This window comes from Humulus lupulus, chromosome 1 (assembly GCF_963169125.1).
Source record: "Humulus lupulus chromosome 1, drHumLupu1.1, whole genome shotgun sequence".
Taxonomy (NCBI): Eukaryota; Viridiplantae; Streptophyta; class Magnoliopsida; order Rosales; family Cannabaceae; genus Humulus; species Humulus lupulus.
The window spans coordinates 260,081,319-260,107,767 of record NC_084793.1 but is presented as its reverse complement, the minus strand read 5'-3'; the positions used below and the strand labels follow the sequence as shown (position 1 = coordinate 260,107,767).

Below are 26,449 nucleotides of genomic sequence, written 5' to 3'. Positions count from 1 at the left end.
ACGCTTCCTGCGAAAAACTTCCCAGGAGGTCACCCATCATCAGATTGCTCCAGGTCAAGCACACTTAAATTTGGAGTTCTCAAGTGATGGGCTACCGAAATGAAGATGCATCTTGTTAATATAGGTAGTACCCATCCATCCATTTAAGCCTTCTTCAACTGTGCAGTCCCATACCTACACAGTCTTAGAATCATCACACTTGACCTTCCCAGGCGGTGTAGGATTGCACAGCTTTACCCGGTCTTTCCCCTTATGGATCATGGGATTCTGACTGTCACACTGGCTAAGGGGTTCGACCCTATCTGTTATTTTGGCCTTGATCTTCCTAGCCAGTTGATGATTCTACCTGCCTTGGAAGCATATTTTCAACTTATACCTTGCTGCAATAATCAATGCGGCCAGTTAGGTAGTGATAACTAAACTTCTTGCCACCTTACGGTCCAAGATCAAGCAGATATTCATCCACATTCAACAGTCATGCTAATAAGCATGTCGATTCATAAACATAACAATTAGCAATTAACAATACTAGTAAGTATTTCCTAGCATACATATATCTGTGACAGTGCAAATAAGTGTGGTCTGACTTGCAAATCCATACAACAGCGCTAATAAGAGATTCTTTGGAAATCCTAAGCAATATTAGTGCTAATAAGCATGTTCTTGCTCATCATGCAGCAGTCAAGGACCAGGCCCAATCAGTATATCTCATGCTACCTACTAAGGCATGCAAGTAAAGCATTTAGATCCTATTTAAGTAGTTAAACACATAACCACATAAATAGTTACCAAACCATTAGTTGAGCTTGTCTTTAGTAGCGAGTGTACATGCCCAGCCTGTCTACAGGAACCCTTAACCTTGGCATGCTCTGATACCAAGTTGTAACACCCTGGTTATTCAAGACTATCATATTGTGTATTTTAAATAATGCTTAACCCACTAAACGGGTCTTTAGGCCATAAACGTGGATCTAAGTGTGATTAATGAGCCAAGGTTTAAATATCAGTCAAAATGAAAGGATATTTTATTAAAAACACTAAACTGTACATGAGATCTCATAAAAATGTTTACAAAGTTGTTTTCAGTTCCAAAATGGTCATTGCAACTCAAAATTTACATTCCGCTTATCTAAGCGGCAAAAGTAGGGTTTAACCCTAGTTCCCCCAAGAAACCTTGGCCATGGTGGTCAAGCGGTTGCATATGTACACGTCGCCACCTAAGCTCTCCACTCATGGTTGGGTAAGCTTTCTTTTCCTTTACCTGCACCACATAACACCTGTGAGCCAAGGCTCAGCGAGAAAACGTATTACTGCATGCATTTAGTATTAATAAATGATCATGGAATCATTTTGGGGCCCATAACCCAAATCAGATGACCATGGAGTCATCCTGGGGTCCTATGCTCTGGATAGATGACCGTGGAGTCATCCGAGGGTCCTTTTCCCTTAATAGATGACCATGGAGTCATTCTGGGGTCCTTTTCCCATAGCCATGTGACCCTTAGGTCACCCAGGGCCTTTTAGCCCTAGCTGTGAGTAACTAGCCATGGAACTAGTCAAGCGCTTTAGATTTATTCAACCATAGGGTCAGACGAGCGTGTGACGCTCTATTGATTAGTTCTAATCATATCGACCAGCGCTCGATGCGCTGTTTCCGCTCTTGACTCATAAGTCAATGCCATACGACCTACGCTCAACACGATTGTCATTCCTGACTTATTAGTCAGTGCCTTTCTCAAGTAAACAATGCATCCAAGCATTCATAACGCAACAAATATCCACATATAGAGCACTCAACATGGTTCATCAATAATCATGTATATCACATAATGGGTGCATTTTTCTTACCTCAGACTTGAGGGTAAAATAAATTAAGAATGACCCATGAGCACGATCCTTCCCTTGAACTCTTAGCGGTAACCTAATCATAACCAAATATGAAATCCCATCAATAATGAGAAAATAAAGGTTCCCAAACCAAGTCCTAGCCTCCGGGACCTTGAATTTTACCAAACCGGGTAGTAAATTTGATCCAAAGCCTTAAGGTTTGAAAACCCGCCCTTAAAACCAAAACTGGCCAAAAAGAACCAGGCGGGCCGCAACCTGCCCCCAAGCACCTCGGCAAGCCTCCCAGACAGGAAACCCCCATGTTTGGGTGCCAGGGGCAGGCCGCGACTTGCCCTCGAGGGCACGACGTGCTATGCAGACAGAGCCCCATCTTGGCTCTGAGGTTCGCATAGGTCACGACGCCCGAAAAACACAGCCGCGACTTGGCCCTGCGAACCCAACACCCCTGTTTTCCTCAACTCAAAACTCACCACAAAACACTTCCAAACAATCCATATATCTGTAATGACCCAACTATTCTAGACTTTGGACCATTAACAAAAACTATACATAGACACTAATCTTTAATAAAACTTACAAATGAAATAATCATTACTTTATTAAAGCTTGTAAAAACAAATGTTAAACTTACATAAAATTTAAAGTAGGATATGGGATCCCATTGTTTTAAAATAAAAACATAACATAATTGATTACATAGTAAAATGCGGAAAAATACATATAAACATTAAGTAAAGAAACTTCATCCTCGAATCGAACTCTCGGCCCTTCGATTCCATTCCGCCTCAATACACATGCCCAAACTACCAAGAACCTTTCGCGCCACCAAAGCTATCTTCCTACACATATAAACATAAAAGGAATGAGCCTAATGCCCAGCAAGGAAAATCTAACACATAAACCATATACATAAAATTCATAATGTAACATAAAACATATCATAAACATATGTCACATACATACTATAATGGCCATTATTACTTGGGGTCCTGTTATCCAGATTTCCGGATAGCGTTTAGATTGATACCCTCGGGGAAGCAGAATTACCAATGTCGTTCACGGTAGGTGACCAGAGCTCGCGGATGGACAGAAAGGCTTCGCCTCTCCTGTTTAGTGTCCGGATTACTCTTCCAAGCAAACGCGACACGGAGGCTCATCAACCCTCACGAACTCCCGAAGGGGTATTCTTCGGGGAAGCTCCTTCCAGGAGAAGCTCTTCAAGTAGTCTTCGCGGAAACAGTTCCGTGCCTCGCACGGAACAAAACCAAACGGTCGAGTCATGGAGGAGGCATATTTGGAATGATATCCACCTGACACAGGATCCCGCCTGATACGCCCGACAGGTCAAAGCCGCACACATCCTAGCACGCCTAAGGGTACCTTTTCGCCTACTGTTCCGCTGACAACTTGGAAAAGACGGCTGACTTTGTGTGTTCCCCATACTTTCACGTAAATATACCCACATAGAGTCTTGTAGCCATGCTACTACAGTAATTGTATCCCCTATTTATGGCTGGTGTAATTAAGACTCATGTACGTAGAGAAAAACCCTAATCCAAAACCCTAGCTATAAAGACCCCTTCATTTTACGAGAAGGGGGACGGCCAACAAATCACATAGCAAGAACTCTACTAAAATCTCTCTAGCTTCATCTTCTTCAAGAGAATCCGAGAGAAACATTGTGAGTGTGTGAAGTTCTTGTACACCAGCCATCTTACTGTAATCCTTTCCAAGTATAATAACATCGACTCGTGGACTAGGGCTTGTTAACGCCTGAACCACGTAAAAAACACTGTTTGTTTAGTTACATTTTAGTACTTCTACAGTCCTTATCTTTTTATTATTCTGTTTGTATTCGTTTCCGAAAAACTCGGTAAACATTTTGGTGCTTTCATTGAGAGCTGTAGGAAGTTGTTAGTCAGCTCTTTTTCTGTGTACGTTTTTTGTATTCACTTCGTGCTAAAGAGATGGTGACTACGAGAAAATCCGCGGTTGACAAAAATGCTAGGGTCAACCCCGATACTGTGATGGAAGATGCGGTGCAAACCGAACCCCTGGACTACCAAGGTGAAGACCCGACATCCCGCCAGGATCGGGTCAGTACCGAAGATACGACATACCTAGAAGACGAAGAAGAGTATGTCCAAGACGGTTATTACAAGGACGGCGGCTACTATGAGAAGGACCCAGAACTGGTCCAAGTAGCCGAAGAACTGGAGGTCACCAAAGCCAAGCTTGCTGAGCAGGAGCGCCTCTCCGAAAAAATGCAGCGCATGATGGAGCGCCTCCAAAGCAAGTTCGGAGACCTAGGCGACTCGGACGAGGACGCCTCTGTTTTAGGTGGTGCTGATGCTGCTATGCCGGATCCAGCCGCTGCTGGACCATCCAAAGTCGCCCCTAACAAGGGCAAAGAAAAAGTTGGAGAGCCTGTACGCGCTGACGCCCCTGCACCTCCTAAAGGCGTGAATCACCAGGCCGACTGCCCCCCCCCCCCCCCCCGCGCGCAGAAGGTCTCTGGCGCTCCTAAGCCCAGACGTCCTTCAGCCCCAAGGGGGCACTCCGTGCCTAAAGGGCCCGGTTCTAAGGCACCCAGGCCTAGGGGAAGGAACAACCGCCCCAGTTATTCCGTCAACCAGGACGGTCGGGCTGCGAACTCGCACTCCGAAGATAGTTGGTCCACGGTGGACCTAAGAAGAAGGTTGGAGGCCAAGTATGAAAAGGCCAAAGGAGAAAAGGCCCGGCCTCGCGGAGATGACCTCCGAAATCATATTAATGACAAGATCCGGGGACGTGACCTCCCGGAGAGTGATACGAAGAGGCTCGAGGAACAGATTGCTGCCTTGACCAAGCTGGTCCGGAAGCAAAGTGGGGCCCTGTCAGACTCTGAGGAGGAAGACCCGGAACCATGTATTCGGAGGATCGCGGAAACGTCCCTCCCGGACAACTTCAAAATGCCTCACATAGAATTATATGATGGGAGGACGGACCCGCGTACCCACCTAGCTAAATACAACAAAATGATGCAAGTGGCGTGTGTCAGTGAAGACGCCAAATGCATGTGCTTCTCACTCACCCTTACCAAGTCCGCGGAGGACTGGTGGAAAAGATTAGCTCCCGGATCAATCCACAGTTGGAAGGAGCTACAGTCTGCATTCAGGAGGCAGTTCATTGCTGCCCGGGACCACGACATGGAGGCTAGTTCCTTAACCAACATCAAGCAGCAACCCAATGAGAACCTCAAAGCTTTCATTCAGAGAATGATGGAAGCTGCTGCAAAGACCAAGGTCAGCGATGACATGAAGCTGATCGCCCTTCAATCGGGCCTTACTGTCGGCTCCCTGCTATGGGGGGAAATGCAAAGGAGACGGGCAGAAACGCTGTCCGAATTCATGTCAAAAGCTCAGGGAATCATCAACCTTGAGGATGCCTACCAGCAGGCCTTTGGAGTTCCCCCGGCTCCAACGCCTTCCGTGACTGCACCGAGCTTTGCTTCGCAAGCTCCCGCACCAGCCCTCACGCTTCCAGGAGCCCAATTCACTCCAAGTGTGTATGGGCCTTCTGCGTCTGCTTAGACGCCGAGTCAAACCCATTTCTCTGGGTACGGAGCTGTACAAAACGGATGTAGTATCGCTCCTGGAATGCCGCAGCCGCAAGCGGAAGGCCCAGAACGAAATTTGAGCCAATCGCGGAGCAAACGAAGCGGAAGAAACTCCAACCGGGGAGACCATTCAAAGAAACCCCGGAAGGACTATGAGCCCAAGTTCACGGAATATACCAGTTTGATAGACTCGCGAGAGAATGTCTATCGGGCGACCTGTAATATGGTCAACTACAGGAAGCCCCCGAAAGTGTCTCACGGAGGAAGGCGTCCGCGAGACTCCAATAAGAGGTGTGAGTTCCACGGAGACGTGGGGCACACCACGAACGAGTGCCTTCAGCTGAAGGATGAGATCGAGTCCCTGGCAAGAGCGGGACACCTCGGACAGTGGGTGGGGATACCCATTATCTATCCCGGACAGGGGGTAGTTCACGGAGCTGCATATTCCCCGGGACAGAGGGGGACCGCTAGCGCTCCTGGAGCCGGTCACCCCCAAGCTCCCAGGTCTCAGTTCCCAGCGCTTCCTGCTCCACCCGCTCCGGCACCCATTGCCTTGTTGGCTCCAGGACCGGGCAACCCATATCCGCTCGGCCTTGCTCCGCCACCCGTTGACGGACACGTAGCCACCATTTCCGGAGGACCGCACCTTGCCGGAAGCACCCGCAACTCCCAGAAGAGGTACTTGAGGGAGTTAGAACACACTGGGGAGATGTGCGCCTTGGTTCAATCACCCGCTCAACGTCCCCGAATGATGGACCTTCCCATCACCTTCACGGAGGACGATGCTCGACATGTGCACTTCCCCCACAACGATCCCCTCGTGGTGGAAGCCCAAATTTCCAATAAGAAGGTCTCACGGATCCTGGTCGACAACGGAAGCTCCGTAAACATCCTCTTCAAAGCGGCCTTCCACGCGATCGGATTAACCGAGACAAACTTGACCCCATGCCCCATTCAGCTTCAAGGGTTCAATGGGGATGCACTCATGCCATTAGGCAAAATTCAACTTCCAGTCACTCTCAGGGGAGAAAGCGACGCTTGTGCCTTCAAGCACAGCACATTCGTGGTGTTCGACTGCCCCACGGCGTATAATGCCATCCTAGGCCGACCGGTCCTAATAGATTGTGGGGCCATAACCTCGATACGCCACTTATGCTTGAAGTTTCCATGCGACGATGGGCGTATCGGCACCCTCCGAGGAGACCAGCGAAGTGCACGAAGCTGTTATAACGTCTCCGTCCGATCTGTCTACACGGTCCAGGAGACGGTTGCTGCCACTCCTTTGGCGGAAGAATTACCAGAAACTGGGGGTGCTCAAGAGGCATACTTTGACGAACTCGACCCAAGAGTGGGAATCGAGAAAGCGATAGAGCCAATGGAGGAAGTCGAAGAGGTGATCCTCAACCCGGGAGATCCCACCAAAGTCATTCAGGTGGGGAAAAACCTGCCGTCGGCCATTCGAGATAAGATCGTGGCCACTGTGAAGAATAATCAGGATATCCTGGCGTGGTGCCACGCTGATATGACGGGGATTAATCCTAATGTTGCATGCCACGCACTCAACATAGACCCATCTGCAACTCCGGTTCGCAAAAAGAGGAGGCCGTTAGACCCAGTGAGGGCCGAAGCCGTCAAAGCTGAAGTGGACAAGTTGATGTCCATAGGCTTTCTCCAGGAGTCACACTATCCCGTGTGGTTGGCCAACCCAGTTCTGGTCCCGAAACCCGATGGGTCCTGGAGAATGTGCATTGACTTCACGGACCTAAACAAAGCCTGCCCGAAAGATTGTTTCCCTCTTCCGCGAATCGATCAGATGGTAGACGCTACTTCCGGGTACGAACTCTTATCCTTCATGGATGCGTACTCCGGATACAACCAGATCAAGATGCATGTCGCGGACCAGGAACACACCAGCTTCCTCATGGACAAGGGTGTCTACTGTTACGTGGTCATGCCTTTCGGTTTGAAGAATGCTGGGGCGACGTACCAGCGTCTAGTAAACAGGATGTTCAAGGACCAACTGGGGAGGAACATGGAGGTGTACGTGGACGACATGTTGGTAAAGTCCAAGACCTCCGGAGACCACAGTGATGACCTTGAGGAAGCTTTCGCCGTGATCCGAAAGTACGGGATGAAACTGAATCCAAAGAAATGTACTTTCGGGGTCTCGTCTGGGAAGTTCCTCGGTTTCATTGTCAGCTCCCGCGGAGTGGAAGCCAACCCTGAGAAAATTAAGGCGTTCATAGATATGCCTTCCCCCCGGAAGCATAAGGATGTCCAGAGCGTTACCGGAAGGATAGCTGCTCTCAGCCGCTTCGTATCCAAGGCCACTGACAAGTGTATCCCCTTCTTCAATGTGTTGCGAGGAAACAAGAAGTTCGAGTGGACCCCCGAATGCGAAGCAGCCTTCCAACACCTAAAGGAACATTTAACCCGAGCTCCCATTCTGTCCAAACCTGTTGAAGGAGAGGCGTTGTTCTTATACTTAGCTGTGACTAAGCACGCAGTGAGTGCCGCTCTCGTCCGGGAAGATGGCCGTATCCAGCTCCCTGTGTATTACGTAAGCAAGAGGTTATTGGACGTCGAGTCCAGATATTCAATGATCGAAAAACTCTCCCTCTACTTGCTAATTGCTTCGCGGAAGCTAAGGCCATATTTCCAGGCGCACACCATCAAAGTACTCACCAATCACCCTCTCCGACAAGTCTTGCAAAAACCCGAGTCTTCTGGCAGATTGCTTAAGTGGGCCATGGAACTGAGCCAGTTCGACGTCCACTACCAACCACGTGTTTCCATAAAAGGTCAAGCTCTCGCGGACTTTATTGTGGAATGCTCGGGAATGAATGACCTCCCGGAAGATCCTGTCCCGGAACTTCCCACCTGGAAGGTCTACGTAGACGGAGCCTCAAATGAAAAAGGAGCTGGAGCAGGGGTCATCCTAATATCCCCCCAAGGGCATCAGCTCCAGAGCGCCATCCGTTTCGCGTTCCCAGCATCCAACAACGAGGCAGAACACGAAGCCATGTTAGCTGGATTACGACTGGCCATAGAAGTCGGAGCCCAAAAAATCGAAGTATACAGCGACTCCCTACTTGTGGTAAACCAAATATCCGGGGAATACCAGACAAAAGGCGAAAAAATGGCCGCCTACGTGTCTCTCTCCCGCGGCCTACTGCAGCATTTCAAAGGCTACCAAATCCGCCAGGTCCCCCGGGACCAGAACTCACTCGCGGACACGCTGGCCAAGCTTGCAACAGACCCGGAGATCGAGCAGTATGGCCTGGTGCCCATCGGGCACTTAGAAGCACCCACTACCGAGACACAGAGGGTAAATGCCATCATCGACCATTCCCATTCCTGGATAGGACCCATCCTCAGATTTCTCACCACCGGAGAGCTCCCCACTGATAAAGCTGACGCAAGGAAGCTCCAATATCAAGCTCCCCGATACGTGGTTATGGATGGAAAGCTTTACCGCAGGGGGTTGTCCATACCCTTCCTTAGGTGTGTTTCCGGAACCGAAGTCAGCGCCATCATCCATGAGGTTCACGGAGGCTTCTGTGGCGATCATACCTCTGGGCTGAGCCTCTCCAAAAAGATCCTTCGACAAGGATACTTCTGGCCCACCATGAAGAAGGATTGTGTGGATTATGTCAGAAAATGTGAGCAGTGCCAAAGGTACGCCAAGGTTCCGCGAGCGCCGCCTACAGAAATTACCTTAATGACCAGCCCTTGGCCGTTCGCCGTTTGGGGCATTGACCTAGTAGGTTCCCTTCCAACTGGAAAGGGTGGAGTGAAGTATGCCATAGTCGCGGTAGACTACTTCACCAAATGGGCTGAAGCTGAACCTATGAACACGGTCACATCTAAAAAAGCACTGGACTTTGTCATCAGGAATATAGTGTGTCGTTTTGGGCTTCCACGAAAAATTGTGTCCGACAACGGGAAGCAATTTGATAGTGAACACTTCACGAACTTCTGTGCTTCGCATGGAATTATCAAAAGCTTTTCCGCAGTCGCCAGACCCCAGGCTAATGGGCAAGTGGAGGCTGTAAACAAAATATTAAAGACCACGTTGAAGAAAAAACTCCAAGCCTGCAAGGCTCACTGGCCAGAAGAACTTCCGCGAGTACTTTGGGCCTATCGCACAACAGAAAGAACTTCAACGGGACACACACCTTATTCCATGACCTTCGGTTGCGAGGCCGTCATCCCAGTAGAAACTGTGATCCCCTCTCACAGGAAGGACACCTACGACCCCACCCGGAACCACACCCTTCTCCAGGAGTCCCTGGACATGATCGAAGAGCTCCGGGAGCAGTCGCAGGTCCAACTAAAAATGTACCAAGGCAAGATAGCCCGACACTTTAACACAAGAGTCAAGAGCCGTACATTTGAAGTTGGGGATCTGGTCCTACAGAGAGTATTTCCTGCTACGCAGGATCCGGGAGTGGGAGTCCTCAGACCCAACTGGGAAGGCCCCTATGAAGTCCAAGAAAAAGTGGGCCATGGGACGTATCACTTAAAGAGACTCGACGGATCTAAAGTCCCGCGCGCCTGGAACGCGGAGCACCTCCGCCGTTACTACCAGTAGGCCCCGGACCATCTAGTCGGAAGTCCTTGGTGAAATTAGCAAAAGTGAAAAATGTGGAAATAGTCCTCCCTGTTGTAAAACACGTGCCTAGCAGGCTAATTTAATGAAACACGGAGAGGTTCACTCCACTTTTACTGCACTTTTTATCCCTGTGTTCAAAGCTGCGTTTTAACAAGTGACCACGCGGTCCGGAGACGTCCGGACCCCACGCTCACTTGGGGGGGTATACATGGCTAAGGCATAGCCATACGCCCCTTGAACAAAACATACACAGAACACCACTTATGTGCTAGCATTGTGTTTGAAATTTTTAAATTGTTTGAAATGTTTAAATTGTTAAGCTTAGGTTTATTTGTTGCCATGAACATGCTTGCATTACGTGTCATATGTGCATTATGTGCTTATGTGAAAATTGTCATTGAAATGCCTGCCAGTATGTATCATGAAAATCATCTCCTGTGTAGCCCAGCGATGGACAGAACTGGGGGTTGAGGCATGTATATAGAGCTACGCCGAAACACCCCCAACTTCCAGACAAGTCCTTTGCAGGATACTCCGCGATCACTGTAGAGCTTTGCTTCGCAAGCTCCAGCTCCGGGTCCCGCAAGGCGAAAGATGGCAAGATCCGCGATCGCTGTAGAGCTTTGCTTCGCAAGCTCCAGCTCCGGGTCCTGGAAGGCGAAAGATGGCAAGATCCGCGATCGCTGTAGAGCTTTCCTTCGCAAGCTCCAGCTCCGGGTCCCGCAAGGCGAAAGATGGCAAGATCCGCGACCGTTGTAAGCCTTGCTTCGCAGGCTCCAGCTCCGGATCTCACAAAATAATGCATGATGAGCTCCTCGACCATTGCAAGTTTTAGCTCCAGGAGCAGACATGGTCGATCCCCCACTCACAGCAGTCCTTGCTTCGCAAAGCCCCTGCTCCGGGATCACACCTGGTGGGCATGGCGATTTCCCCGACAGCAACGAGCCTTGCCTCGCAGGGCTCCATGCCAGGTCCTTGAAGTCAGCCACCATGAGGTTCGCAACAACAGTTAGTTTTGCTTCGCAAAGATCTAACCTTAAGTCTAGCGACGCTCACCAAAAGAACTCCCGTTCCAAGCCATGGAACGGCTCACCTTAAGCAATCCCAGCGAACAGTATAACTACAAGTCCCGGGATTGGCTATTTTCCTTAGGAAAGCTAAAGTACGGTGAAAGGAGCCTGGCCGTTGGAACCAGGAAACCTTCGTAACCTAGAAACTACGTGGGAAAAGACATCAGCCGTTAGAGCTTCAAGTGGGAAGTGCATAGGTTCTGGCCGTTGGAACCAAAACCTCATGCGCCCCTACAACAGTTTCTACCGTATAAAAGTCTACCCTAAACGCAAAGAAAAGTAAAGAACTCGGCAGAAAAGAAAGGAGAATGCTATCATTATGGCAAATATGTCTGCGATGAGAAAAAAGTACAAGGAGCTTCGCCCCAAAGAAAAACTCAAATGAAAAGTAATTAAAGGTAAAACCCCTTCAAGCATTGGGGGTGGCTGCAGCTTCCACGACCGCGGCCTCGGGGACATCGGCTTCAACTGAGGCTGGTGGAGTCGGCTCATTGGAAGGCGGAACTTGGTCACGAGAAGGTTCAGAGGTCCCCGCCTCTCCAGGATCTCCTGCCTCAGGGGCTCCAGCACGTTCGTCAATGTTGTAAGTTTGGACGTACACTTCTGGGCCTTGATCCCACACCTGTAGCTTCTCCCTCATGGCGTCGGCATCCTCCCCCAGATAGCCTAGTACCTCCGGGTTCACTTTCCAGAGTTGATGCATGAGGACCACATGCGATATATTTATCGTCCTGTTCAGTATCACCTCAGCATCCTCCTTCTCCTTCAAGCGCTCCGCCTCGGAGGTCGCCAGCTGTGCCTCCGCGACAGCCAATTAAGCCCTTAGTTGGTCCATCTCGGCCTTGGAGGCATCCCGCTCTCCCTTAAGAGAATCAATCTCCTTGCGCTGCTCCCTATTTTGGCTCAGCACGGATTGCTTTTCGGTCACATGCCCCCTGGCAGTGAATTGCAAGGCCCCGATCTCCTTATCCTTCTCGGCGAGCCCCAACTCCAGCATAGACACGAGATCCTTGCTCCTCTTATGAAATAGCTCCTCCTCGTGCAGCTTACTCTGAAGAGTGGAATATTCCTCTTGCTGCTTAAGGAGGAGATCATTTTTTGATTGCAAGCGGGCTTCCAAGGTGTCCTTCTCCACCCTGGCTTGGGACAGCTCTTCCCGGAGCTTGGAGTTTTCGGCCTTCATCTCATCCGACCGCTGTCTGAACTCATTCTCTGCCTTGGCCCGGTACTCTTGATATTTGGCAAGATATTTCTTGTCCGCCTCTCCCTCAGCCGTGCGCCGGACCTGATCAATCTTCTCCGAAGCCTCCAAGGCCTGTTGGGTCAGATTCTGCTTCTCCGCCTCCAAGGCCTGGCGAGCCAGCTGGCTCTCCTCCAGCTGAACCAGAACTGCACCAACCTCCCGGAACGAGCGTTCCGCGATCATAGAGGCCTGCAAGGAAAGACAACAGAATGAGTTAAGCCGAACCAAGAGACAGATGATCCCAAAACACAACAACTGACGGCTTACCCCGGACAATTGCTGCTTCACGGCATGTGTCAGCAACAGCGGATCCTTACTGCTACTGATGGCCCATTTCTCAGAATTGAGCTTGCACAAGCTCAGGGCCATGTCCTCCATCATCTCCGCTCCGAACGGTGCCAATGCACGTCCAAGCCTAGGCACCAGCCTCTTCTCCAAGGCTGGGCCATCCAAAACCGCTCCAGCCGGGTGAAGAGACCTCACCCCCTCGGCCAACTCAGCTTTCTTCACGGCAGACAAGTTGTCTGCCCTTCCCTGGGTAATGGCCTTCTCATCCTCCAACCGTCTCTTCAAAAAATTATCGGCCCGTCTTACACCCTCCAGGAGGGCAGCGGGGAAAAGGGTTGGTTTCTGCGGGAAGTGGAACTTCAGGCCAGGCAGAGGAAGGTTTGTTGGCTGAGAAGAAGGAGACCCCGAAAGGGTGGACCCCTTTTGGGCTGGAGGAGGAGGCAGACGGGGTATTAAGGCCCCGGTCTGTTGCTTTTGCTGCTGCGGCAGTGGAAGTAATTGCCCTTGTTGCTGCTGCTGGTTTGGATGTTGTTGTTGCTGCCGCTGTGGCGTTGGTGATTGTCTCTGTTGTTCTTGTTGCTGCTGTTGTTGTAGTTGTGGTTGCTGTCGTTGCTGTTGTTGTTGCCTTCGACCAGGAGAAGAGTGTCTAAGGCGTTTCTTGTTAGCACCCTCAGCATCTTCTCCGGGACGCTTGCTCACCCCAGTTGTCTTCACGGGGAACACAAGCCCTTCCCCGTCGCTGCTGCTACTCGAGACCATCATAGTCTCGGAAGGCCCGTCAGCAGGAGATTTCTCTACCTCCGGAGACGCTCGCGCCTCGCCACTTGTATTCTTGGGGGTGGCACCTTTACCCCCCCTACCAGCCTTGGTCTTCCGTCCTTTCCCCGTGGACGGGTCTTGGCTGGTGGCAGCCTTCTTAATGAGCAAAGTAACTCTCCCCAACATCTTGGCTTCTGGATACTCTGCAAGAAACACACAAAGCAAGGTTAACGAACCAACAAGCAATGAGAAAAAAGATAAGCGGAAGACAAGACAATCAACAACATAAAAGCACAAGCAAGTCGGCCAGCAGAGAACAAGAAACAAGAAAAAGAAAAGTTTGAAAGGGACGACCATGCACGAGAAACGTGGATGGCCTTCCCCGAGCAAAACAAAACACCGCTTCCTGCTCCAGGCAGCTCCCGTACTCCTTGAAGTCCGGGAATGACATGCTGAGGGAAGAAGGGTCAACCATGATGACACCTTCTGGCAGACTACCGTCACTCAGACACCCGAGAAGTTCATCTACCCTATCGCAATATCTGTCGAAGGGTATCCTACGTGGATCTAGCCTAACGAAACGGGGATCAAACCCCATCTGAGAGGTCCGGGAAACCTCAGACAGGCTGGGGGTGTGGATCAATCGAAAACTAGTCTTACCTCTCCCGGAGGTACTAGCCCTCGGAGCCCTTTCGTTAGGGTAAGCCGCGGCGTGGCGAGCCTCGATCTCCTCTTCCTCCGGCTGGGGGTCGGGGAACCTCTCCGCCCAACTAGGAGATAAAGTATTTTCGTCCCGGGCTGCTTGGGTGATCACCTTTGACAGCTCCAGGGCAATCTGCTCCCGGATGTCAGCTGACACCTGACTTTGCCCCCTGCCACTCACTGGCTCGATGTTTTGGAAAGAGGCGAGTAGCCCATACTCCCTCAACGATTCGGAGGTCACAAGTCCCTCCACTTTCAACTCTTCCTCAGAAAGCCCTTCGTAGAACTTGGACCTCCTTATCATCTCCGCGCAGCGAGGTGTCCGCGGAACAACTTCTGCAAAATTCAAATACGAGCATTAGAGATCCTCCCAAAACGCAAATTAAACGCAAAGAAACAAAGTTGAAAAGGAGAGGAAGGAGCACTTACCAGGGATTTTGAAGTCCAAAGATAGGGCTGGCACCCTCTTTAGCGGGAAGCCAGTCGTCAGGAACCAGTACTCCCGGAGGTCTGGAACCCTCGCGGTATGACAGGTGGGGCACATCACGTCCGGGTGCCTTTCCAGCCTGTAAAACCCCACCTTGTCTGAATGACCCCTCATAGGCTGAGACTTCAACCCGTAGAAGTACAGCACCTCCTCCGGGGTAGGAGCTTCCAGTTTCCGGGACTTGCAAAAGATGAACCACCCCGCTAGGAGCTTGTAGCTGGGAGGAATCAACTGGAAGGGGGCAATCCCCGCCTTCACACAGAAATTGGCAAAGTAACTTCTTAGGGGCAAGTGCGCCCCACACACTATGTGTGCCCAGCTCCAGGTACCAAAGCCCTCGTGACTCTGGCTAGCCGACTCGCCCAGCACCGACAGACGGTGCCACATTAGACCTGGGATGTTCTTCAGGCCTGCCTCGGAGGAATACAGCTCCAGCATGCCATAATTCCTGAAAAGGTTCGGCTTCTGGTCCATCTCCCAGATTGAACTATTGGAAGTCGATGGGCTAGCCGCGACCACTTTTGCCTTTCCTTTCCCCTTTGCGCCAGCGACAGGGGAACCCTTCTCCTGGGCAGAATCAGCCTCCACCACAGCGAGGATTTGTTCCTTTGAGATGTTCGTCACTGAACAAAAGAAACAAAGAAGAAAACACTCTAAGCAGTCAGCACCCTTGTCATACCCTAGTGGTATCAAAGGCGTCGGGGAGACCCTCCCCGAAAACTGCTTGGAGAGGCTCCCACCGAGCTTGCCGAGGGGTTGGCACCATGCCACCCGAAGGGCAGCAAGGAACCAGACTCAGACTCCGAGCCTAAGCCCACCAAAAGAAGTGTTTTTCCAGAGAAAGACACCCTAAAGGCGTTCATGCTTATGCCCTAAAACAGCAAAACAAGGAACGACTTTCCAAACGCAAATCGTCAAAGCATGCAAAAAAGGCTACTTATCGACTCACATCAATCACATGCCTACCAAAACCCTATTCACGCATGCACATAGGCGATAATGGCAGAAACCTCTACTCTAACAACTGCCAACAACCTAAGGTTTGGGAGGAAAGAGCAAAGTAGAAATACTTACTGATATTCGGGTAGTTGGGGCTTGAAGGAGTAACCGGATCACTGCACAGCACGATCGCGAGAAGTAAAAGCTGCAAAGACGAACGGCGATTCAAACCAGGAACTTCGGCGAATAAACCCACTGCCAGATCAAAAGAAAAGTTTCCAGATCCTTACCAAAAGAAGTGGCAAGTTCGAAGGAACGGAAGCTTGGAAGCCTGAGAGTTCGAAGGTTTGGAAATCTGAAAATCCGAAAGATAGAGAATTTGAAAGCGTAAAGAGGAAGAAAGGTCCTTTCCCTCATTTTTATAGCAGGGAAGAAGTCGTTTCGAATTCCTCAAACGGACGGTCCCGATCTTCCCATTCCGTGTGCATCAGATCCAACGGCTAGAGATGAAGCGACGATCCTATTTATGACTCCTCGGATGGGAATAAAGTATTTATTTCCCATCATTATACCACCTCGGGCCCGGAGTACCATTAAAAACCGTCAAATCATTACTCAGATGACTGACGCACGCATACTCAACCAGTCGCCTCGTGCACACGTCTTGGTCGCAGAACCATCCCCAACATGACGCGTGGTCCTTTCCGCACTTGAGTACTTGAGTTCAAACATAAGAAATTCCCTTTCTTTTTCATACTAACGTTCATGCAGGAAAAAGGAACCCTTCCGGGAATACAGAAGGTGGCCCCTCGCCTAATCTAAGAAACGGAAGTACCCGGAGGACTGTACAAGCTCCCGGACCTCTCAAAGCTCCGTGACCTTGGGGGGTAAATGTTATCCAGATTTCCGGATAGCGTTTAGATTGATACCCTCGGGGAAGCAGAATTACCAATGTCGTTCACGGTAGGTGACCAGAGCTCGCGGATGGACAGAAAGGCTTCGCCTCTCCCATTTAGTGTCCGGATTACTCTTCCAAGCAAACGCGACACGGAGGCTCATCAACCCTCACGGACTCCCGAAGGGGTATTCTTCGGGGAAGCTCCTTCCAGGAGAAGCTCTTCAAGTAGTCTTCGCGGAAACAGTTCCGTGCCTCGCACGGAACAAAACCAAACGGTCGAGTCATGGAGGAGGCATATTTGGAATGATATCCACCTGACACAGGATCCCGCCTGATACGCCCGACAGGTCAAAGCCGCACACATCCTAGCATGTCTAAGGGTACCTTTTCGCCTACTGTTCCGCTGACAACTTGGAAAAGACGGCTGACTTTGTGTGTTCCCCATACTTTCACGTAAATATACCCACATAGAGTCTTGTAGCCATGCTACTACAGTAATTGTATCCCCTATTTATGGCTGGTGTAATTAAGACTCATGTACGTAGAGAAAAACCCTAATCCAAAACCCTAGCTATAAAGACCCCTTCATTTTACGAGAAGGGGGACGGCCAACAAATCACATAGCAAGAACTCTACTAAAATCTCTCTAGCTTCATCTTCTTCAAGAGAACCCGAGAGAAACATTGTGAGTGTGTGAAGTTCTTGTACACCAGCCATCTTACTGTAATCCTTTCCAAGTATAATAACATCGACTCGTGGACTAGGGCTTGTTAACGCCTGAACCACATAAAAAACACTGTTTGTTTAGTTACATTTTAGTACTTCTACAGTCCTTATCTTTTTATTATTCTGTTTGTATTCGTTTCCGAAAAACTCGGTAAACAGGTCCCATAAACAAACAAGTCATATGCCCATTAGATTTGTGGGGCTTGCTAGCTAAGCAAGTCATATGGCCATAAATTTATTGGGGCTTGTTAGTTATACAGGTCATATGCCCAAGTCTACAAACAAACATAACATCACATAAATCATAGGTTAATCATAACACATTTATGATAAGATAACACATAACATAACATATAGAATCCTATCCTATTTTCCTTACCAAAAATACCGGGATATGAGAACAAATTTTGGACTTTGGAACACTCCTAAAAACATAAATGGAAGGGTGAGTATACTAAAGAGAATGATATGAAAGTGATGAAAGAACTATACCATCAAGAATATACTTACCAAAAACCTTATGTTCAAGAACTTAGATTTCCTATCCAAGAATAAAGAATAAAGTTAGGGTACTGAGTAGAAAACTATAAGATCTTAAAGAAAATAATACCAAATGAACTAGAGTGTGGAATACCTTGAATGCTTCTATAGCCAATCTAAACCTTGAACTGAAATGTGCTATAAACCTTACTTTCCAAGTGTTTGGTAAGCTTATAATTCCCAACCCAAGTGTTTACACTCTCACAATAACCTAACAACTTGCAGCCTCTGAACTTAGCTTGATGAATGAATAAATGGCTGGGTACTAGGTCCTATTTATAGAGTTTAGGAATGAAAAGATCTTCATTTAACTTGAATAAAAATAATGGCTTTTTAAGTGAAAAATATTTGAATTATCGTTCAGCAGAGGCTGAAGAATCGTTCAGAAAGATGCTGGAATTATCAAGAGGTTAAAGATTTGAATTGAGAACATTTTCAAAAACTTTCAAAATACACTGAAGGAGGCGATATATCGCCCCCTGTAGGCGATATATCGCCTGGGCCAGCATGCCCGAGGCGATCGTGCGAAGTTTCGTGTTTTTCGTATCCCCGTACTGCGATATATCGCCCCCTATAGCTGCGATATATCGGCATACGCTGAATATTTAAACACGAAATTACCCAATTTTAGCTTAATTTGAATTGAGTAAACAGCCTTGACTAAGCCCTCTAATGTTTTCAAAGCTGCTGACAGACCCTAGGATATTCAAATTTTAATCTTAATAAACTTATTCCTCAAAAATACTTAATTATCATTAAACATACACATGACAAGTGTTACTTTCTAATTGGATCTATCTAAACCTTGTAATATAATGAATATTACCATCAATATCAGTCATATTAATCAAACCTTAGGTTAAAATTAATATTCTTAAACTATAGGTTAAACTTAGAAAATCTACAAGTGTTACTATGAGTGTCCAAATAAATCCCGGTCTGAACCAAAGTCCACAGTCATAAAAATACTACTGCTATTACTATTATACTACTATCTAACTAGCTAAGTAAAGTTCTTGGACTCTACAATATCAAAACTATAACTCAAAACAACATTATCACCAATCCAGCAATAAAAATCAAACATTAAAACACTCAAAACACTACCTAAAACCCAATTCCATTATCAAACTTTCAAGCTTATAAACAACCAAAACCGTAAAGATAACCAACCAAAACAGAATTTGCAAACCTCACCTCAGTTCAAAATTGAATCCTTCAAGCTGCTGCAATTCAATCTTAGACTCCAAGTCTTATTCCTCATGCTTGAATCCTCTAACTTTGCCTCAAAAATCAAACTGAGAGAGAGAGAGAGAGAGAGAGAGATGAAGTGGTCAAGAGAAAAAGAGAGTTCCCTACTTCTTTGGTTCATTCCACAACGTTCCTATGGGCTAAGTCTATCTAATTAGCCTAAAATGACTAAAATTCCCCTATGGCCAACCTACTCCCTCTAAGCCACCCAAGGGAAATTTTGTCATTTCCACCTACCCTGTTAGTCATAATCAACATCCCTCAATTCCCATTACTCCTAATATCCTCAAATAATTACCAAATCATTTCCCATTACCCTCTCAATCCTGGTAACGTACTAAGTACCAAATTACCCCTAGGCTCACCCCGAGCCCGATAATTAACCCCATTATGACCAAACCGCTAACTTGCTTCCTAGGATCGTCTCATGCCGAATCGCTCAAATATATCAACATAATAATGTGGTCTCACCCATATACCACATACATGCACATAAATATACAAGTACGCCCTCAACAAGCCAAAATTACAACAATGCCCTTCTTGTAAGAAACGGCCCCACATATATGCAAAGACAACCATATAGTAATACAACCCAAATAAAAGAAAAGTACAATATCCCTGAAAAGGGAATGCTGTTATTCACACATGACATAGTCCGGGGACTGTGCCATGCTTGTAGCATTATACTGATAATGTATCAACATTATTTTTATTTTATTAGTTATTTAATTAATAATTTGAAAATAGATATTTTCAAATTTGGTAAGTTAGATATTTACCTAAATCAATTCCTATCATCATTATGATATTTTTAATATATTACTATTATTATTAGGAATAATAAGGTAATATATAATCTCTATATATAGGTTATGTAATAACAAGAAGAAAAATAAGTGTGAAAATTCAGAAAAAGTTTCAGAATTTGTCAAACAAGAAATTGTCATCTTCTTCTATTATTCTAACATTTTGCAAGCCATAATCCAAGTTTTCATGTGTTGAGATATAGTTGTTATTTCTAAATTATACACCCATGTTCTCTATGTGCCCGCACACATCTTGAGGTGTAGAGAACACTCCGGAAGATCGTGGTTTGAGTACTCAAAGCGTTGGATAGGAAGATCGATATATATACGAAAAAACTCAAGGGCACTTGATAGGCTTCAAGAGGTAAATATTTATGTTCTTGAATATTTGTGTTTATGTGCATATGATACATATAAGTATATGTATATTTATATATATCTTGCATGATTAATAATATTGTATATTAATGTTTCTGTATGAGTGTTTTCTTGAACATATAAATTGTTTATATGAGAGATGGAAAATTTTTGTGTTTAAACACTGGGCCCACCACGCAAATTTCGTTGTGCACTCTGATTATTTTTCCAACAATTGGTACCAGAACAGATCATTAATCTATGCATATTATCAATTGTTTTGCGAAACTATGTGCATATTTATATTATATGTGATATATGTTTGAATGGATGGATGTGTGTATTCGTGATGATAGATTCTTAAAGGTTGTTTATAATTGTGCTTTTGGGTCTAAGAATTGTTCTTAAAATTTATAGATGACAAATGTAAGTCAATTTTGGGGCATAGGAATTATGTAGTTTTTCTTTTAAAATTCTAGATGAAATTCTGAGAGAGCTCGAGCCTCGAGCCATGCCTCTGCACCTGCGCATGCCTGCGCGCCAACCTGCCCAGGCTTGACCCCAGCCCTGCCCATGACCACGCCCCTGCCGCCGCCTGCCGTTCCAGTCGCGCACCTCGTGCTCGCTTGCGTCTAGTCGCACCCTTTGTCGCACCTGTGCCCGCCTGTGCCTAGTGTGGCGTGCTGCCCCTTTGGCACACCCACATGGGCCATTTTTTAAGTGAGCATGCCTTGGTGCTTGATCATTCGTCAAGTTTTGCACCAAGCAACCTCATGGAATAGGGTAGTGGAAGTTTTGTAATTATGCATATGTCTCCCAGACAAAAAGCATATATGTTCCTGGGAAGACCTTATTTCCCTAGAAGGCTCCTTAGGGGGAGGTGACCTGGTGACTTAGGGAAGCACCATGGCCATCAGCAGATAGGGGCCAAGGCTGTGTACTCCCTTGCCCTATCAAGGTTATATATTAATAAAACAATATTTATCCATACTTGCCCCTGTGTGCTTCCTTATTGCCTATGTGTTACTTGTTTGTTATCTTTGTTGGGCCATTGCGTGCCACTTGCCTTGTTGTGTGCTTTGTGTTGTGTGGACATTCCTAGGAATGACTTGCTTTGTGCTTGCTCATACTTTGTTATTGCCCGTTGCATGTCCGAGATGTGTATGTGGCTAACCACTGAGTTTTTTTGCCTGTAGGTTTGTGTCGTAGGCTGACTTGCTAGCTTGAAGAGTCTACAAGTGCCGCACGTTCCGTCTACTTGGAGTACCCAAATAGTCAGCCCGTGACACCTAGCCGCACCCCGTTCCTTACGCACCCTGTCCCTACCGCTACCCCACATTGGTACACACCTAGGGTTTGTTTCTTTCAAACCCTAATGTGTTGTTACCATAATTGTTTTAATTATTCATTTAATTAAAAATCTGAAATTAAATTAAAATAGTTTTAATTTGGAAATTCCTTTAATAGAAATAATTATTATTATTTTCCTTAATTAAAAATATTTTAATTATTGTCTCCCATGATTAAAATATCCAAAAAAAAAAAATTTAATTTTAATTTATAAAAATTAAATTGTTTAACTTTATTTTTGAATTAAATTACCCAAATTTAAATTGAGCCTTAGAAACTATTTGGGTGTTAAAACCCAAAGTTTAATAATTTTAAAAGTTTGTTTAAAATAATTATAAAGTTGTATAATTTAAAATGGATATGGAATAGGGTGGCATTGGTCAACAATACTACATCTCAAGGTTCGAGATCAATGTGCTCTTCAAGAGGCCTTAGTTAGTCTATGTTACATTTTCATGTATTTTTTTTTTTTTGCGAGTGTTGTAATTTTTCTAGAAATACTCAAAAGTTAAAAACCTGCTTTTATTTACTTATTATAAATGTTTGAATGTGATTAAAGTTTTTATATTTTGTCATGCATTATAACATGCCACTCATATACCCACACAGTATGCAATTAACATGCATTACATTCGTGTAGAAACATGTTGTTAGGAACGTCCTATATTTTATTATATGTTTATATATGATAATTCATATAATAATAAATTTAGTCTTAATTAGTTAAGATGGTAAATAAAAATTAAAGTTGTTTAATTTGTTATTTTAATAAAAATATTTTATTAAAATAAAAATGATATTCTCTTAATTAAAGCAAAATAAAAATTAGAATTAAGGGCACACTTTTTTATTTTTTGCTTAATTTGATTAGTAATTATTAGAATATCATTTGGTAAAAGTAATTAAATTTATTTTTATAACTAAATTTAAGAATATTGATTTTGTGAAAACGCACTTTTCCAAAATAGTGAGTGTGAGAGGGAGTTATGACAATAAGTCACATAATCTCCATTATTGGTTGAACACCGAGAGGCATAGGAAGGGCTTCGTGTCGCCTCCGTTTGCGGCATCCCTAAGGATGATGATGATGATGGTCAATTGTACTTGCATCACAACCAAAATTCATAGGTGATGATGATGATGATGATTATGAGATTGGCGAACTTCAAACTTTTGAGAAAGAAATTGGAGATATCAATGAATTTGAGGGAATTGAATCAATAGTTGGACCATATGTTCGAAGAGATTGTGATGGAATTTGGATTGTAAGTTTGTATTTAAAATATATTTTCTTTTATCATTAGCACACTTGGTGAGTAATTGAGACTAAAAGCCTTAATAACAAGAGATCCTAGGTTCGAACCTTCGAACCTGAGTCTCACCCTAATTCCCAACCCCCATAACCACTAGACCAAACCTGAGTCTCACCCTAGTGGCTTTGTATTTAAAATATTCTTATCATTGTTTATTTTATGTACTAATCTTTATACTTGTTTTTTCTTAATAGGATCATGGACCATCATGAAGAGCATCTCGAAGAGGAACTTGAAGACAATGCAGACGAAGGTATCAATTTAGAAGAGGCTAGTAATGAAGATCTTACAACAAAGAAGAAGAAAAGTAGGCAGACTAAGGGGATAGTGCGATTGGCAAAAATAATTGCTGACAAGATCAAAGGGATTAAGATAAATTTAAGGTTTAACAAGTGAGGGCAATCAATTGGAACTCCGGAGAGAGCGTTACAATGCTATTTGGGGATGCAAGCAAAGTCAATGGTGTCAATTACATATGATAATTGGCATGATGTTCCTGCTGCAACTTTAGAGAATGTTTGGAAAGATGTAAATATAAGGTTCATTGACTGAAGGTAATCTTTTAAACTTGTATATTATTATTTACACTGACTTGTTTTGTTAAACTTTGTAGCTAGCTTTTCATCTTAACGAGGGAATGAGAAAGGAAGTGATGAGTTCAGTAGGCATCAAGTGGAGGACATTCAAAACATTTTTGACTAGAAGATTTGTAGCTCCTTACCTTAACAACCAAGATTTATTGGAAGCAAATCCCACTGCATTAGATGTGCCTCCAAAAAGATATAACATTCCTGAGGAGGAATGGAAAAACTTCGTCACCAAAAGAAAAAGTAAAGAATTTCAAGTAAGTGTACAATACTAAGTTTCAATTTTTTTTATTCATATATTAATTTATTGAAAAGTTAAATTATTCCAATTGAATTAGGAATTTAGTAAAAAACAAAAAGAGAGGCGTGCTGCTTTGGAGTATCCTCATCGTTCATCACGATACAGTTATAAAGAAATAGAAATTGACCTTGTAAGTGAGCTTTTACTATTGATTTTAATTTTTGTAGTGGTTTAATATATAACTAATTGAGTTTTATTTTGTTATAGCAAACTAAACTAGGAACAGATGAGCCAATAGATCAATCTATACTTCGGAAGGAGGCAAGGAAAGATGCATCAGGAAATTATGTAAATGAACGTGACAAGCTTATAGGAGATGCCATTGTATGTTGTAAACTATATGAACTTGGATATTTTTTTTTATCCTTCATTATATTGTATTACTAAATTTATGAAATTAAATATTGCAGGATGACCTTCTAGATAAGAGAAATGAGGGGACACTTGTAGAAGTTGGGACAAACGATATATTGACACAAGTGTTAGGAACAAAGGAGCATCCTGGTAGAGTAAGAGGCCAAAGTCGTGGAGTTACACAAAGAGACTACTTTTTGAAGCCAGCAGGAAGTTTTAGTGGACTTCAACAATATCAATGTCAATTTCAGCAACACCAATCGCAAAAATACTTAGATGACTTTAAAAAGTTAGAGCAATCCTTTGAGCAAAGACTACGTAGTCAAGCTGAACAATTTGAAGTAGAACGAAAACGAGAAAGAGAAGAACGAGAGTTATTTTTGACAAAGTTTACAGAATTAGCAAACCAAATTTCATCATTAAAAGGAAGTGAAGTGAGTTTGCCTACGATAGTTTCACGAACAAGTGAGACCCCTACGCCAATGGAGGTGGTAAATGAGTCTTTAGTTTCTTCAAAGGTATTTTATTCTTCACCTATTCATATTATTATTTTAGAAAATATCTATTATAACATAAATATTATTTTGTCCTCATCTTGAGCTTGTAGGATAATCAGAAGTCTAGATTATTGACAGAAAATGGTGATATTGTTGTTATTGGACGAATAATGGCAACAAGCGGAAAAATTCATTGTGTTGACTTAAGAAAGGGTAACTATCGTGTGTAAGTGGATGAGTGCTGCAATGATGAGGCTAAAATTATTTTTCCTATTGGAGATGAGATTTCTTTAGTACGTCATGTTGTCGGCCACTATGTTGAGTGGCCATCTCATCTGATCATTCCTTACGATTCAGATTTGGTAAAACATTGACAAGAAACTATATTTAGTGATTGAATTATTTTTCATGACTAATGTGTTACTTTTAAGTTGAAGCTACCTAAGAAGACAAAGAAGCAAAAAAGGAATGGTTCACCAATACCTAATGCCCCAATGACACAAGAGAAGTCTCATCCTTCCCAAAAACTTCCTAGTCAAAATGAAGTAGTGTCAATTAAAGCTAGTGCCCCGATACTCTTCAAGATTCCTAGTGGGGTTCCTCGCTTTCTCAAGTGTCTATTAACTACCATGAAGTATGTGGAGCCAAGTTTCATGATCAAAATTACGATGGATTTTGAGATATTCGGCCATGAGAATGATTTATATATCTCACAAGAAGATATAGTCCATGTTGGCTTAATGGAAAAGATTGGAGCATCATGTGTATCGTTATATATCAGGTATCAAAGATTTTTAAAATAATTATAAGTTTGTTCATAACTTATTTTATAAATTTAACAGAGATATATTTTTTATGTAGGATTTTATACTTCCAATTAGTGAAAAGAGAGATCAGTCACTTTTTTCGTTTTGTTGAGCCAATTTGGTTATCAAATGTTGGATCCACTGAAGAAGAACGAGTTGAATGGGTATCAAAGCGTATGCTTGATTCAAATCCGGGTCAGATGTGGTTGTCGCCATATCATAAGGGGTAAGTTTTTTACTTTTAGTATTTTGTTTGTGAATATATATAATATTAATAATGAAATATTTTTGTGTTTTTGTTAGAAAGCATTGGATGCTGATAATAATTGATTTTGATCACCAATTGTGCTATTTCCTGGATTCTCTTCACAATTTTCCACCAGATGAAATCAAATCTCTCATTTCTCGGTAAAAATCTAACCAATTAACTGCATACTCTTTAATTCATTTAAAATTAACAACATCTAAATGTTTATGTTATTATTATTTAGTGTCTTTCAACATTTACGCACAAATAATGCAAAAACTAAGGAAGTCGCGTGGAGAACAGTTAAGTGTCCTCGTCAACCATTACAATCAGTACAATGTGGGTTCTATGTTATGAGGATGATGAAGGACTTCGTGACAAATGAGTTTTCAATGCGATGGCTAACTAGTAATGTAAGTGAAAATATTCATTATTAAAGTTCTAGCTTTACCTTAAGATTAAATATATTAATTCAACTCATGCAATGAATTTTGTTTTAGTGTGGTGGGAAGAACTATTACACAAATGATGAGATCAATGAAGTACGTGAAGAATGGGCACAATGCGTCATGGATTTGATGAGTACTACATAGGTCCATTCACTTTTGTTAACTTAGACTTTTAATGATATATACTTACAATGTTAACTTAGACTTTCTTGAAGATATACACACTTTTGTTGCCTAACTATAATTTACAATGCTTATGTGAGTCATTTTGTAATTAACTTAAGACTTGTTATTTTAGATACTTAGTTCAAATTCTAGTATTTTATATTATTGTGATATATGTTTTGTTTTGTTCAGTTTGTTTGTATAAAAAAACATGATTTGTTTTGGGCATAATACACTTTTTAAGAGAAAA

The 26,449-nt window shown here is 44.4% G+C and overlaps 1 protein-coding gene across 1 annotated transcript; it reads left to right on the top strand.

The window, feature by feature from the left end:
• Positions 1-24,792: 24,792 nt before the first annotated feature.
• On the top strand, positions 24,793-26,226 carry LOC133832244 (uncharacterized). The gene is made up of 6 exons (XM_062262616.1): positions 24,793-24,894; positions 24,970-25,313; positions 25,394-25,564; positions 25,642-25,746; positions 25,830-25,998; positions 26,086-26,226. The coding sequence occupies exons 2-6, from the start codon at positions 25,027-25,029 to the stop codon at positions 26,176-26,178; spliced, it is 825 nt and encodes a 274-aa protein (XP_062118600.1). The 5' UTR covers positions 24,793-24,894; positions 24,970-25,026; the 3' UTR covers positions 26,179-26,226.
• Positions 26,227-26,449: the final 223 nt, after the last annotated feature.

Coding starts and splice junctions, on each gene's coding strand:
- LOC133832244 (XM_062262616.1), top strand. CDS start 25,027: ATGACACAAGAGAAGTCTCATCCTTCCCAAAAACTTCCTAGTCAAAAT. Junction 25,565..25,641: donor TTGTCGCCATATCATAAGGG/GTAAGTTTTTTA, acceptor TGTTTTTGTTAG/AAAGCATTGGATGCTGATAA. Junction 25,999..26,085: donor TGCGATGGCTAACTAGTAAT/GTAAGTGAAAAT, acceptor ATTTTGTTTTAG/TGTGGTGGGAAGAACTATTA.